Here is a 15,942-nt window from a genome sequence, read left to right as displayed (position 1 = left end):
TCAAGTCCCACCATACCCTCCAGGGAAGTCATGGCTTCCAGCAACAGGGAGAAAAGAGGTCTGAGGGTTTAGAGCTGCTGTCCTGAGGAACAGGAGCCCAGGCTAACAACACAGACAGGAGATGCCCATGTAGCTGAGGCAAGGTCTGGGGTCTCCTTAAACAGCAGTGCTTGACACCCAAAGCAAACCCAGATTCATCCAGAGCTGGGACTCTGCATGGCAAAGGGTTAGAGGGGCACAGGTCGCTGAAGATACCAGCAAGACAATGACTGAACTGAAGAAACTAGGGAGCAGAGGCTGGCCAGGGAAAAATGTGACTCAAAAAGGGAGAAAATGGGGGAAGCCTTAAGTCTTGGAAGGAAAATTGGTGCTGTGAGAATATGGTAGAGAAAGTCTGGAAAGGCAGTGGGCAGATCAGAAAGTGAGGAGCAGCAGCAGGGAGCTGGACTTGGGGGTGGAGCAGCCAGAATTTGAACCAGCACTCTGATATGGGATGCCAGTATCACAAGGAGCGGCTTAACCTGCTGCACCACATCAGACCCCAGGCCCTGACCTCCTGCACAGTGGGGTAATGTGTTGTTTTAAGCCACGAAGTTGGTGATAACTTGTGTCAGCAGCAATAAGAAACACATATGTACCCTAGCTATATGGAATTCAAATGAAAATTTTATTACTAATTTATAATGATATATAAAGAAGCTCAAGTAACTTAATTTTTCTCATGGTGACTTTTATTTTGTTCTGAAACAGAAAATTATTTCAAAAAATGTGAATACGCCCTCGCCTTACAAGTACCTAACCCCATGTCCAGTCTGTATTCCTGGCACTCTCACTCTGGCTGGGGAGGCGGGAACACCCTGCTTAGGCATAAAAGGCAGAGCTGGCCTTGTTGCCAGTGACTGAGGACAGGAAGATGTATGGTGTAGTGGGACTGGCTGTTCCCAGGCAGAGAGTGCTGCACCCCCAGGTCAGAGGCTGGCCAGTACAGGGGTGACTGGCCAGTTCAAAGTGGCTGCTGCGGATGGAGGTCAAGGTGCTGCTCAAGGCCAAATACATGGGAGCTGTCTCTGGCCCCTCTGTGACTACTGCACTGTTCCCAACCCTCACCACCACCAACGTGCAGTGGACGGGGCGGGCAGCCACTCAGTCAGTACCTGTTGACAGGCCATGGTGGACAGGCTGGGACAGCTGCATGGAAGAGGAGCATCTTGAGAAAAATAGCAAAAGCAAGAGAGAACCAAAGCCCTTCAAACCTGGATGAAGACTGCGTAGAAGGACCACATGAGGGCCAACCTGACAGGCAGGAAGCAGCTTTGTCCCGGAGAGACTGCAGCTGAGGCCCTACTGGAAGCTGCAATCTCCAGTATTCCAGGACTTGATGTGATGAGCAACGGGGTGAAAAGAACACATTGAGGACCTACATGTGAGGTTGGGAGGACTGGCAGTAAGGAAGGAGAGAGAAAAGCTCTTCACACCAACTTTGAATGACAGAAAAAGCCCAATATTTCATATTTAAATCAAATCAAGATAGGTACATTTCACAGGCCATGGATAGAAAGTTTTTTAAGTTTACTGTGTCGGGGCCAGGGCTGTGGCACAATAGGTTAATCCTCCGCCTGCCATTTCAGCATCCTATATGGTCCCCAGTTCTGGTCCCAGCTGCTCCTCTTCCAATCCAGCTCTTTGCTATGGCCTGGGAAAGCAGCAGAGGAAGGCTCAAGTCCTTGGGACCCTGCACCACCAGCATGGGAGACCCAGAAGAAGATTCTGGCTCCTGGCTTCGGATGGGCCCAGCTCCAGCTGTTGTGGTCGTTTGAGGAGTGAACCAGCAGATAGAAGACCTTTCTCTCTGTCTCTCCCTCCCACTGTATGTAACTCTACCTCTCAAATAAATAAATAAAATATCTTTAAAAAATAAATAAATAAATTTACTATGTCAACAGAAGGTGTTTATATCCTTGTGTACTCATTACTCCAGATGGTAAAACAAATTGTAAGGGATAAAAAAACACCTTACTTTGCTTTGTGCAGAAATTTAAAACAGTCACACTCTCTTCAGTGATTCAGACTGGTCTGCACACCACTAGACACACACACAGAATTAAACAACATGAGTTGCCTGACTCTGATTATGAGGAAGGGGAAAGGCAGGCTAAGATGTCACCCTCTTGTTTTCTAACAGTCCCAGACTCTGCCCACCCTGCACAGGGAGCCTTCCTGTCCACAGCTCTGAGGCTGCCCTTCTCTTGCTGGGTGCTTTCCTCCCTGTGAAGTCAAGGGGGAAGCTCTGTGACCTAGGACTGTAACCCAGCCTTGCCACGATGATTCACGTCAGGAGCACAAATCCCATACCTGCACTATGGTGGTTTTTAGTCAACACCAAGTAATGAAGGATATTCAGAATGTGGGGGAGAAAATCTCTCTTGTGTAAGTGTTCTTGCTGTGGCTGATTAGCCTTCAAGTATCTTAAAGGGGAAACTCTGAGAATGAAGTAAACACACCTGCTGGCTGAGATCAGGGTCTACACAACCCCTAACAGGAAATCTAATACACTGCTGTCTGCAGCCAAAACTATGTCTTACTCGGAGAAATCGTCCACTTCACCTCACACCGCAGTACTGATGTAGCCCTGTGTGGAGGTCACAGAGGACATGTGCCCTGGGAGCCTGGTCACAGAAAGGAGCAAAAATATGACTCCTAGGACACAGCATCATTCAAGCTAGTTTTGTGACAAGCAAGGTCCAACTGCAATCACTGACTGTCTCTTCCTCATACGACTCCTGGCCATCTTCAGAACCTGGACAGTGATGCTATCAAGGCCCCAGCATCCTATGTATCCTCTGGGTGAATGTCACACCCTGGACCTGCTCTCGGTGTCATGGTATCTGCCAGGCCATAGGCACCTCCTGTTCTGACCTACTCTACATCCTGACCGGAGTGATTCTGCATGCAGGGCACAGGATGCATTCAGGCGAAAGGGCCACCGAGTTACCCCAGGTTGCGCTGGTCCAAGTCAAACCCCTTTAAGTCTTTCTCAGAGAACTAAGAAGCAGTTTCCCAGAAAATATTCAACATCACTGGTCACATGAGCCTGCTCAGCATGGTGGGAACTGTGAGCAGACATGGGAAAAAAAGGTGGAAGAAATCCCCTAGCTTAATGGACTTACATGCTTCCAGTGGACACACTGCCTGAGTTATCTTAGGTGACTGCAACACTGGAGTATTAGGGATGTGATGGCTGAGCAACACTCACTTGGTATTTAGTCTTTCCATGGTAAAGGTCCTCGAGCCTGCACACAGAATGCCCCAAGGAGGTTCTCACACTACCCATTTCCAGGCCCAGTTCCCAAGGTTCTGACCTAGTAGGTCTCCAGAAAAAACCATGCTTAAGCCTTCCAAAGCCCAACAGAAGAGTCTGCTGTGAAGCAGGGGGTTAACAACCGATACTCCAGCACAACCTTTCACACTGCTTGGTCAGTGAAGAAAACTGCCCAGACAACAAAGGACATTAAAGTATTTTTTTTAATTGAAGTGTCAGTCCTTGGTTCCCCTTTTCTTCTTTACCCATACATTTACACATGATAATAAATACTAAAGGCAACCCAAGAGATGTCATGAAAAGTAAAGATTTAGCTTATTGCTGTAGGTTAAAATGCAATATAAAGACACTGGAAACTCAGATCACGAAGAAGAGAAAGGGCAGCATGAGCTTTGGCCTTGGGCAAAGATTAGCCCCTGTGTCAGCAGGCCCTTGTGGCTGGCCAACCAAGTGCCTGCACTGTGATTCATGCTCTGTGCATCTAGGTAGCCAGGCAGAACATGATCCAAGGCAGGTCACTGTCTCCTCCAGCATCTTGCTTGACCCACAACTCCCATGCAACAGAGCAAAATGGATCCCTCCAACCTGAGCCCTCGGTGGACATATGCAAGTACCACCAGCTATATAAATAAAGACTAACATTAATTGTGTATTAAGTGTCCATTGTATCTTATATCCTTCACATAACAACTGAGTTGGCCTTCCAACATCCTGAAGAGGCAGGTAGAATACTTTCCCTACTTTGCAAATGAGGAAACTGAGGCATGGACAGGTTGAATGAACTTCCCAAGATCACAGAATTGGCAGGTGTTGGTGATGTGCTCAAGCACAGGCAGCCCCAACTGTAGCACATGCAGAAACATCCAGGCTTTCATAAGGTCACTTCCCAGTACAGCCTTTAAATTCAGGTAGGTCAGTGGGCTATCTAGGTAGATGGGTTTATTTGAACTAACTTTCCTAAGTGTTGGTTCCTTGCAAAAAAATATAAGCCCTTCAGTGACTAACCTTGGAAAACAGTTCAACAGGTGCTGCTATTGCTTTCTGTTCTTGCAGGTACTGCTCCCAAGACCACGCTGCATGTTCAACCATGGAAAGGTCTGGAAGAGAAAACCCAGTAACTTTTCTTGAAACAATTAGTGACAGAAAAATAACATTTAACTGAAGACAAATGCAAGAAACAGGCTGATTAAGTTGGAAGTCAGAAAACCCAGAAACTAGTAAGAACCTGCTCTTTCGCTCTCTGTGAACATTCAGTAAAATCACAAATCCACTTGGTACACAACTCTTCCTGCTTTGGGACAGGCTAAGAATACTTCCCGCACTCAAGACAGTGCCTGATGAACTCTCCGATGGGTGAGCAGGGACAGGTTTTCTGGAAAGGGATCTGGTTCATTTTAAGTGCTTCACCTGAAGATATTTTAGAACTCCTTTCACTTTCATACCCTTTTTGGGTATGGATGTCAGTTGGTACAACCTGTCAAAACCCACTGTGGCAATATTTGTATAAATCCTTCAAAACTATTCCTACAGTTTATACCAGCAAGTCTCCTTCTCGGAATTTGTCTTAATGAAACGATAGTAGATGTGCACAAGGGAAAAAACACAGGGCTTTTGCATTAGAACTCTGCATAATAATGAAATACTGGGAAGAAACTAAAGGTCCACCAAGGGGGGATTAATTAAATGCATTGCACAGATATGTCATTTTAATAAGAGGCAGTAAAATTACGTTGTGGAAGGCTAATGACAGAGAAAGGGGATGTTAATGGCATACTACTAAGTGGGGAGAAAAAGCAGTTTAGGAAACAAAATGATGCTTTTTGGTAAACAGTAGCAGATTTGAAAAGATTAACATTATGTAAATCAAAATCTTAATACCAGAATTATAAACCATTTCTTCCCAGTTTTTTTTTTTCTTCTTCGTTGTACTGCTTTTCAAATTTTTTAGATGAATGGCTAATTCTTACAATTCAATAGGTATCATTTTTAAATAATAAAAACTGGCAAAATAATTAATAATTGTTTTAATTCTATGTCCTAATAATTAGAACTCCATACAAATGAATTAGTCAAACCCTAAGAAAAGTTGATGGAAAAACATCACTACATAACTATAAAAGTAAATAGCAGAAAGCTGATTACCAGAGGTCCAGGGGAGTAAGGTATGGAAAAGGTAAAAATGCTGATTAATGGGTATAAAATTTCAGTTGGAGAGTAAGCTTTAGAGATGTATTGCATAACATGGTGACTAGAGTTAAAAATCGTGTATTTTAAACTTCAAAATTGCTAAGGGGCAGAGGCAGGGATTAAGATGCTGCTTGGGACACCTGCACCCACATAGGAATTGCTATTTCCAATTCCAGCTTTCTGCTAATGTGGACTCTGGGAGGCAGAAGGTGATGCCTCATTTACTTGGGTACTTGCCACCTATGTGGAGGACACAGACTGAGTTCCAGGCTCCTGGCTCAGCCTGGGCTATTGCAGGCATTTGGGGGAACCAGTGGATGGAAGATCTGTCTCTCTGACTCTTTGTCCTTCAAATTAATAAATAAATAAATTTTTACAAATGTTTAAAGAATAGATTGTAACTATTTTTGCTGAAAAAAAAGGTGAGGTGCTAGATTCGTTAATTTCCTTGATACAATCTTTATAGAATATAAACATGTATAAAAACATCACATGGTGGGCTGGCACTGTGGCACAACAGCTTAAGCCTCCAACTGCAGAACCAGCATCCCATATGAGCAACTGGATTGAGCCCCAGCTGCTCCTCTTCCAATCTACCTTTCTGCTAATAGCCTGGGAAAGCAGTGGAAGATGACCCAAATGCTTGGGCCGCTGAACCCACGTGAGAGACCTGGAAGAAGCTCCTGGCTCCTGGTTTCAGATTGGCTTAGCTCCGCCTTTGTGGCCATTTGGGAAGTGAAACAGCAGTCGAAAGACCTTTCTGTCTCTCCCTCTCTGTAACTCTGCCTCTCAAATAAATAAAATAAATCTTTAAAAGAAAAAAAAATCCCATTGTCCTAAATCTGTACATATGAATTACATGAAATGCGTACCTTAAATAAATTTTTTAAAATTTAAAATTTTCATGAATAAAAAAGATTTTTAAATAAAAATCATCACATTGTATCCCATAAATATATATAATTATTTTTCAATTACAAATTAAAACAAAAATATATACATATTTGTTCATTATTAAAATGTTCATTCATGTACACATTGGGCAATAGGCACATATTCGTTCATATCTGCAAACATGCTCCCATAGAAAAGGAACTGGAAAGAAACAGCACAATATTAACATTGGCTATACATGGATGGTAAGATTAATCTAAATTTTCTTGTTACATTTTTTAAAATTCTCTACAAATATTGCTACTTAACCATACACATACACACACACACACACAAACACATTTCCTTGGAAGAATACTGGTCAAAAAGTGCTTTCTGAATTTTAAATATTCATCATGCTGCAGAACATACTAGAAGTCATGGGTGGTACAAGATCAGCATTGCACTAGCAGTAGCGATGAGAGGTGGTAAGAAACACTTCTAACTCAACATTGAATCCTCTAAAGCCAACAAAGCAACTGGATGGAATTACAAACACAAAACCCATTCAGCTGTGCAGGAATTCATGTATACTTTAACCATTTAGAAGATTTCTGAGCTCCTGTGAATGTGCCCAAACCTGCGCAGTTTGTCCACTAGAATGAATAGATAATTCTGTTCCTGAGGCAGGAAAGGAAAACTAAACAATAGACATTATTTTTCCTTTGATATCCAAATATATAATTGACAGTGAAAGGAGTAATTTAAACTCTGGAGGTAAAGAGAAACATGCTATCAATTTATAGGTAAAAAAAATATGCAAACACATTGACATCAACATTCGCCAACAGTCACAGCACTAACTTGCCATCGCTAAGAAATACATTTGTTAAAGTATGAGATTTGTAAAAAGCATTTTACTCATCAAATAAGACTAAGAATTTTCATCAGTGGATTTTCTTATTTTGTTTGAAAACAAGAAAAAAAAAGAACCACAGTATGATTTCCATCAAGGAGCTTGCAGTCTGTTGGTCCATTACAGCAATAAAAGGTTTGCTGCCATTTCTACCACAACGTGAGATGTTTTATTTTGCTGAACACAGAAAGCAATTTACAAACCCTGAAGATTCTTGGGTAAGATTATTCAAGGTCCTTATCTTCACACAAGTATTTTACTGCCTTATAATTATGTACTTTACAAAAATATTACAGCAGGAGTAGCTCCAAAGCAAATACAGATACTTTGTTTTCTAAAACAGCTGTGTTCTTAGAAAGACTCTGTAATTTCGCAATTTAATCATATTTCCAATTGTCACATGTTACCATTTTACCAAATGCAAATCATATCTAAGAGACTTTCTTTTATGATTACCTAAGTGGGCAAAAACACTTTTAAGATTTATAAGAACAAAAATACATAATATCAAACAATAAAAGCTCCTGAATGAGGTAAGTATCTTTGGGAAAGCAAGGAAACTACTCAGCAACATGGGGCCACAATTGTCCAACAAGAACCTGTAAACTGGCCCTTCCTCTTCCCTGACTCTATAAAGATTGCCTCGCCTCTGCTGTCTCCAAGCGTTATTGCATTATTTTGCACAGGGATTACATTAGCTGAAATTAACCAGTTTGCTTATTTTTAAGTAGAGCATAAGCTTATAAAAGGGAGGGATCTTATTACTATTGTTTATCACTAAATTTTCAGAGCTATAATCATAGCTGGCCATAATATTCATTTAATGAATTAAAGGGCAGCAGGCAAGCAGAGCAGCACTTTCACCTTAAAAACAAACTCAAACATACATATTTTGACTAACTCATTTCTCAGTTTCCTAGAGAGAAGGAACCAATTATGAGGCAGATTGCTTCAGGCACTGAATTTATTTTTTATGCAATTTTCTCAGAAAAACCCCAGATAGGCCATTCATATTATAGAATATTAGATAATCCATGCAGCACTGTAAACTCTAAATTTCATTTCCTTTCACTGTACTCATTAACAATAGAAGAATACTCCAATTATTACTTTTCTACAAAACATAATGTAAACAAAATTTGCGAAGGTACTTCACAATGTTCATGGAAAAATGGAATTAAAAAGTAAGTTTATTTTGGTACAAAACATTTTTGAAATATATACACATCTTTTTCATAATATGTATTTTCATCAACTTTCTGAAGATCCCTTGTATGCACAGATTTTTAATTGCATTAAAATAAACTTTAGTTTTAATAACACTTTTCACAAACTTTTTTATTACTCCCATATTTGATTGGGTATCATCTGTCACTTAATATGCACTTTTTCTATGCCAGGCATGGAATTAAGTGGTTGAGGTATGCCTGCGTGTGTACACATGTGCATGTGTGAACATGTGTGTGAATGTGTATACTTCCATTTGTTCAACACTGAGTATGAAATTAATGATTCTACAGTTCTAAAAAGTTGAAGCTCATAGAGGTCTCACAACTGAAAAAGTCTGACTTTAAACAAAAGTCTTTGTGCAGACTCTCCCATTACAAAGTACCATCTAACCTTAGAACACACAGACAAGATGTAGCAGTAGCAGAAATTATAACTTAGAAAGTGAGTCTTCAGGGAAGTTAATAAACTCACTCATTGATGGCAGCTTTGTAAATTTGATTAAAAGTTTTTAGTCATATTTATAATACATATTTATAGCTATAAAGGATGCTATTTTAATTGATCTATTCACCAACTTTAGTATTATATTCTAAAAAAATGCAAAAGCAATAGATATAGACTTTACAATAGCACAAAGCTGGGAAGAAATATAATTTCCAAGAACAGAAGTCAAATAAATTAAGTTTATGAGGGTCACATGTTACTTTATAAATAGAACACAGCTTGCATATTATCATTTGAACCCTGTATGTTTACATACAATTAAAAATCACCAAGTAGAAAGAAATGAAGATTAAAGTAAAGCAAGACAAAGGCTGACCTGTCAGATCTGGCTGGTGAAGAACCTACTTTTTTTTAAAATCTAGACAATTCATGTCTTACATGGACAGCTAAGGGAGCCAGCTCCTCTGGCCCAAAGGACAGTGAAACTAAAGGGAGCAGATACTGAGACATAGATGGTCAGAGACCCTGCTGTGGAAGATCTGAGTTTATGAGGCAGCCATGCAGCTCCACAGCCTGCACCAGAACACCAGGGTGGAGACACTGTCCTACAAAAGGATGGATGGATGAGGCTTTTAAACATGGAAATGCAGCCCTCCTTCTACAGGGAAACAAGCAAAGCCACCTCTTTCTCTCTCCAGCAGAAATAAGTAGTATATGGTGGGGGGAGGGGTATCCTTTCTTCTAAAAGCAAGGAAGACTCCACCAGCTTCGTTGTCTGCCAGCCTGCACTGTTTGGTTTACTTGACCTTAGCTAAATATGCAGCTCAGCACTAATCATAGCCACTTCTTTCACTCAAACTGGAACGTGTGCCTGCTGAGAAGGCACACCTGCATGTTACCGGCTGCTAAATTCTGCTTTGATTTCTACTCATACCTTTAGGTCTGTTGGATTATTCATCAGATTGGCAATAAAAATGGCAGTAAATTGTAAGCAAAGTACACGGAAAAAAAATATGAGTATTCAAGAAAAACGTTAAGAAAGTTAGAAGCAAGTGGCCAAAGTCCAGTCAATGACCAAATTACATTAAGAAATGTTGATGATGGCTCTCATTACCATCACAGGAGGTTAGCCTCTCATTGTGCTGTTGCTTGTTTTCAGGAGTTGAAGCAGCCATGAGCATCCCCTTGTTATTAATTAAAACCAAAAACAAACAAACATGGCTATGAGCCAGTGTGTCACACTGACCATAATTCTCTCTCTTGCCTACAGCACAAGGCACAGGCCTGTGGGAACTTTAAACACAGCAGGTGGGAAAGAGAAGCCACATAGGACCCAGTCAGAGCGAATGCCAGAGCAATCACAGTGCAGAAGTATGGCCCAAGGGAAGGCAGTGCTAGGAGACAGAACTCAACTGTGGACTGGGCAGTGGAGCAAGAAGATCAATCGCTGAGATAAATAAAGCTAACAGTGCAGCAAAACAAAAAAGTCAAGCAGAATGCAAGCCAAGGAAAGGCAGGCTCAGTGTTCAGACGGGCTGAAGGCTGGTGCTGTGATGAGTTTTCTTAAGAGTATGTGTGTGTAGTCTCACTTTATGAATGAATAGGCACACTTCCCTGAGCCAGGCCATGTCCTTATAGAGAGAACACAGACAGAACCAGGGTTGCAGCTCTCTGAAATATCCCTTTTACAAAGCACTCAAAATGTCTAACAGACTTAGGTAGTAATATCATACTTGTAAAAGGGGCTCACACACTGAGTATGCTATCATCCAAACCAGATCCACTTTAAACTTTTAGATATATGTAACCATACCTGTGTCCTACTTTATTATTTTGAATACGGAGTTTTGAATAACTGAATTTACTTAAATTAATAAAAGCTATAACAATGAATCTCAGTTTTCATATGAATATGCTTTCACACGTGTACACTAATGCTTTTGTTCTCAGCTTTTATCAAAAATCCCTAAAATAAAAATGCAGAGTGTGCTATTTAGATATGGAAAGAAGCCCTAGATGTCATCTAGTAGCCCTGTGATTTTCTCAGACCTTAGAATTCTCTCCAGCATGACTCATTTTCACTTACAAAACTATCATATTAGTAGCCCCAATGCTAGGAAACCTACAAGTACCACTGCTTGGGCTGCTACACAATCTGCCACTTGGCCTCCCATTCACCTCACCTGAGAGCACAAATTGGAAATATCACTGTGAGATGAACTTCTCACTTGGGCAATAAGAATGTCCAGTTCTAGGAAACTGCACAATATTTATTCGTAAAAGGCAGAGAAGTAAAGAATGAATAAATTATCATTCTTACAGACACTATGTAAATTTTAAGACTCATGTCTCAGAGAAGGTCCTTCCCAATTCTACTAGATGTAAATACATTCCTTTCACAGCACTATTTCAACTTCATTTCTAAAGTTTTGGTGTACACAGCTCCATGAGAGAATATGTGAGAAACGATCATTAGTAGCAGCCAACCAATTTTCTAACAGTTATAAATAATGCCCTCCTTTGCGGTACCAACTGGAAATGATACAATTTCTCTAATGTTAACAGCTTATCACTCCCAGATAATGACTCCTGAAGCAGCAGCTCCCTGAGTATAACTGCACTTTGCAGGTTCACATTTTAGTAACTCTGGCATGCCACTGCAACAAGGAACTGCCCATATTCTGTCTACATTTTTCAATTGAACATTCGAGCTGCTTTTCGTCTTGGTACAGCTGCATTTGAAAACAGTGCATCACTCAATTCTCTCAGCAAAGCAGGGTGCTGAGTGTCATTAAGATGCACAGAGAACTGGACTCCTGGCCACACACAGCATTTGCTGTAGTGACAGCCACCTCTGTGGACTGACCATTATCAACCCTAGCATTTAGCAGGTCTTATGTGTTTTGACAAATAAACAAGCAGACATGAATGCTAACATGCACTAGTTAAGAAACTCAAACAACATGTCTGGGAACAAAATGAAAGAGGATTAATTCTGAACAGAGGAAGCTTCTGGGGGACCGTTACTTTTGAGACAAACAGAAATTGAGCAGGCAATCTGGGGAGAAGAAGCACGCAGCATGAGCAAAACAAGGAAAGCTAAAAAATAAAGAGCTGCTTCGGCAAATACCACAAAGGCTGTTAAGCATCAGGCATAAGGCCTGTAGGAACCCATAGAACAGAAGATTGGATGGCTGGACTGGGAGGAGGCAAAAATGAGATAGTGAAAGTTCTTGAAAGTCAGCTTCATAAATTTGACCTTACTTCTTGTGAGACTTCTGGAGACTTCTGAGTGACAGAGGATATCACCAGAACTTACTTTATAACACAGCACTAGGCAAGGGTGAAAAGGATGTGGGAGACGAAGACTGAAGACTGAGAATGACAAGAGATAGAGTGGGAAGGAAATTGAGGAGAAATGCAGAATGCAACTGACATGCTATGGCCAACAATGGCCAACGGACAGGGATGGGGCGGGAATGAGAGAGGGCAAAAATGACCCTGAAACTCAGTCCTTGGAACCCAAGAAGAGGTTAGTGAAGGGAGGGAGCCAGCACAAAATGTTGGAGGAGAAAGGGATTGTTTTCAGAAATGCTTAAAATTATGCATCTGGAATAATCTACCTAAAATATTCATTCATATATATTATATGGATATATATGAATATATGGATTTATATTTATATATATATATATATATCCAACAAAAGGCAATTCCAGATTTTTCAGAAAGAAGCAACAATGTAGTAAATACTCATCAGGTGAGTGAGCAGGAGAGGAAGGGGTATGAGGATCACAGGAGGGGCAGGCACCTCCAGGGAAATAGAGGCCTGGAAGCAAAGGGGACAAAGGGTTTCCAGAGGGCAGGAAGTTTAGCACAGCTAGTGCTGGAGAGCGGTCAGGTAGGAGAATATCAGAGACAAGCTGCTGGACTTGCCAGCTGGGCTGTCACTGAGACCACAGGGACAGGTTTCTGTGGAAGGATGAGATCAGAAGTCAGACTACAAAAGCCAAGAACAAAAAGGACACGTCAGGAAAGCAGCAAGTATGGAGCAGCAATGAGATATTTGCAAATGCAGAGGAAGAGGCAGGTGAGGCAGTGGGAAGGGAACAACAGAGACAAGAGATAGGAAGTGTTCCTCTCTCCCTCCCTCGTTCCCCCTTCCTATTCCCTTTCTTCATCCCCTTCCTTCATCTCTTTACTTCCTTCTTTTTTGTTAGGAACATATGGAGTAAAAGGTATTTCTGTTCATCAGCTAAGGGAAATGAACCCAGAGAGAGAAACGGAACTCTTAGAAGAGAGGGGTGGTCCCTGGGGAGAGAGGCAGAACAGAGAAAGAAAGGTTTAGCAACATGGGTAGGGGCAAGACCCTGAGATTTTAAAAAATGCCCTGGTGAATGAGATTAACAAAGGAGTTTCAGGTGCTAGGGAAGAAAATGTAACATCATACCACCAAATACCCTGATTTACTTCAAGAGGTTGAAGGACATCTGCTAAGTCAAGGTTACAATGTTACCTTTGGAGCACAAGGATAAGCAATCCAGAAATTCTACCAGGACTGCACACTATGCAGTCCCAAAAGGCCCCTCAGCTACATCAGTGGTTCTGCAGAGGAGGCTTGGCACCAAGGGGCTTTCTCCAGCTGCTCCTGGCAATTTGGAAGTGGGGCAGATGGTGAGGTTTATAGCAGCTGGGAGCTGGGAGGACCTGGCCAAGAAGCCTGGCAAACAGGAGACAGAAGGTGTGAGGGACCCTCCTAGAAATGGAAGCAAATAATGTCAGAAAACAACTGCTAAAAACCAGAAAGAATGGAAAGAAACACAGGATATAATTTTCTTTTTCAGTTCCACAAAACTGAAGGAAAAGGAAGAACTGTGAGGTACAAGGTTTATGATCAAGAAAGAGACTTCATAATTTTAGGTCTGGTGAAGCAACAGTTCACTCGGCAAGCATTGTGTTCAGAGTTGACAGCACAGCCATGCAAGGGGCTACCATTGGAAGTCTGAGTCAGCAGAGAGAAGTGGGAGCAAGTTGTTCAATAAAGTGCTTTTCAAAGCACCCCTGACACCTTGTTAAAATGCAATTTGGGGACCACACCCCAGATCTAATGATTAAGACACTCTGGGTGATACCCATAAACTGTTTTAACAACCCTCTAATTGATTCTGAGCCTTGAGAATTCTAGCTTGAGAACAAGCATCCTACTGTAATAGAATGAAGCCTGTGAGCTAATTCTGGCTGACCTCACCAAAGATTTCCCAAATGCTGTGACTGGGCCTTTTGGATAAAGCTCTCCAAGTGTGATACCCAGACCAGCAGCAGCAGCATCCCCTGAAGAACTGTAAAGAAGATGACATTCGAAGACATCAATGAAAACCTGGTGTCTACTGAGTCAGACGTTCCATGGATGGGGCCCTGCAGTTTTTCAAAAGCGTACCAGGGCACTCTGAAGCAGCTAGCATTTCATACCACTGCCTTACAGTGAGGGCCCGACCACTGCTCAAAGGCCCTACGGACAGGGGCAGGGTCAGAACTCTGATCACAGACCCTGTTCTGTAATCTGCTGAGTTTCCATCCTCCTGCAACTACTGGAGCAAGCCTGTGTGATATGTTTTCTTCACAAAGCAAAGTGTCTACCCAAAACACCATGTTCAGAATTTCAGCCTTCAGCATGTATGTCCTGTGAAGCCAGTGAATGTTTCTGAAGAAAAAAAGAAAGAAAGCCATCAGCAATGTTGGACATCTTTCTCTTCTGCCCTGCCTATTGTTCTTTGTGGTTGTTTTGATTTATTTTTAAGATACCACTATTGGCTGTTTACAAGACAATGAGATGGATGGAACAAGGAAGGAAGGCTGATAACAGAAACATCAGGTAAGGAGACAACTGCAAAACTTGGGCATGAGGGGATGACTGCTGATGTGAGATAGCTCCTGTGAGTGTTTAGAGGAGAAGAAAGAATTCAGAGAGCTCACCAAACATGACTTGGCAAAACTGGATGACCTATGAGATGGGAAAGACAAGGCTTTGACATTTCTAGCTTGGGAGACTGAGTTGATCACTGTGCCTGCCATTATGCTGGACAAAGCTGGAGGAGCAGGCCTGAACAGCAAGAACAGTCCCACATTTTCAGAAGTGCTGACTCTTAAATCTAAGGGGATCTGAAGGATACCAAGGATGAACTACACACAAGCATTTTAGCAGAATGCTCAGAACAGGAAACTTGGACTTAATGACCATCCGTGTACAGGGAATGAGGACAGAGGAGATTCTCAGGCAGTGCCTACAGAGCAGAAAACCTGGAGGGCCCAGAACAGAAGCCCAGGAAACCACAGTTTTTAAGATGCAGGTAAAGGAAAAATCAATAAAGGACAGTGAGAAGGAGGAACGCAGAGGAAATACTTTCACAAGGTAGAGAACTGCCACTGTCACACTTGATAAAAATTTACAACAACATGAAGACCAAGACAACTGAATTCAGTAACCAGAAGAGCATAAGTGGCTTTTCCTTGAGACTTGACTCAAGCACAGGGATCAACTGGCAATGCAGGAAAAAGGAGGGATCTTAAGCAATAGAAAAGGTGAGATCAAGCTCAGGTGGTGGGATTAGTCTCAGCATGGTTTCTTCCACAAAAAGCAAGGAAAACACGTGCTTGTTCAGGGAGGTCTGGGGGTGCAGAGGAGAATGGCTGGAAGAATAGTATGTGATAGGGATAAGGTTCACAGGTATGGAAGTGTGTATGGAATTGGTAAACTTTAGAAGTGACAAACTCAAAGAACCACAAGATTGTGGTAATGCAGAAATCACTGATGTTTTAGTCACCTATGGCAAGAAAAAGAGAAAACCAACCTGAGTGATATTTACTAAGTATCCTCTTTGATAGGCAGGAATTACTCAAACAATGAGATACAAAGTTTGCTCTTAAGGAGCATGAGGCATAGTGGAGAAAAATGGATAACTATGAGAAGACAGGG

General features: G+C 41.7%; 1 protein-coding gene across 1 annotated transcript in view; it reads right to left on the bottom strand.

Annotated features, from left to right (window-relative positions):
- L3MBTL4 (L3MBTL histone methyl-lysine binding protein 4) overlaps positions 1-15,942 on the bottom strand; it is a 395,862-nt gene that overhangs the window by 344,323 nt on the left and 35,597 nt on the right. The window contains exon 3 of the mRNA XM_062199981.1: positions 4,325-4,416. Coding sequence (XP_062055965.1) covers positions 4,325-4,416 — 92 coding nt within the window. The remainder of the gene's footprint in view (positions 1-4,324; positions 4,417-15,942) is intronic.

Source organism: Lepus europaeus, chromosome 9, assembly GCF_033115175.1.
Source record: "Lepus europaeus isolate LE1 chromosome 9, mLepTim1.pri, whole genome shotgun sequence".
Taxonomy (NCBI): Eukaryota; Metazoa; Chordata; class Mammalia; order Lagomorpha; family Leporidae; genus Lepus; species Lepus europaeus.
The sequence above is the reverse complement of the archived record's forward strand: the minus strand, read 5'-3'. Positions and strand labels throughout refer to the sequence as shown.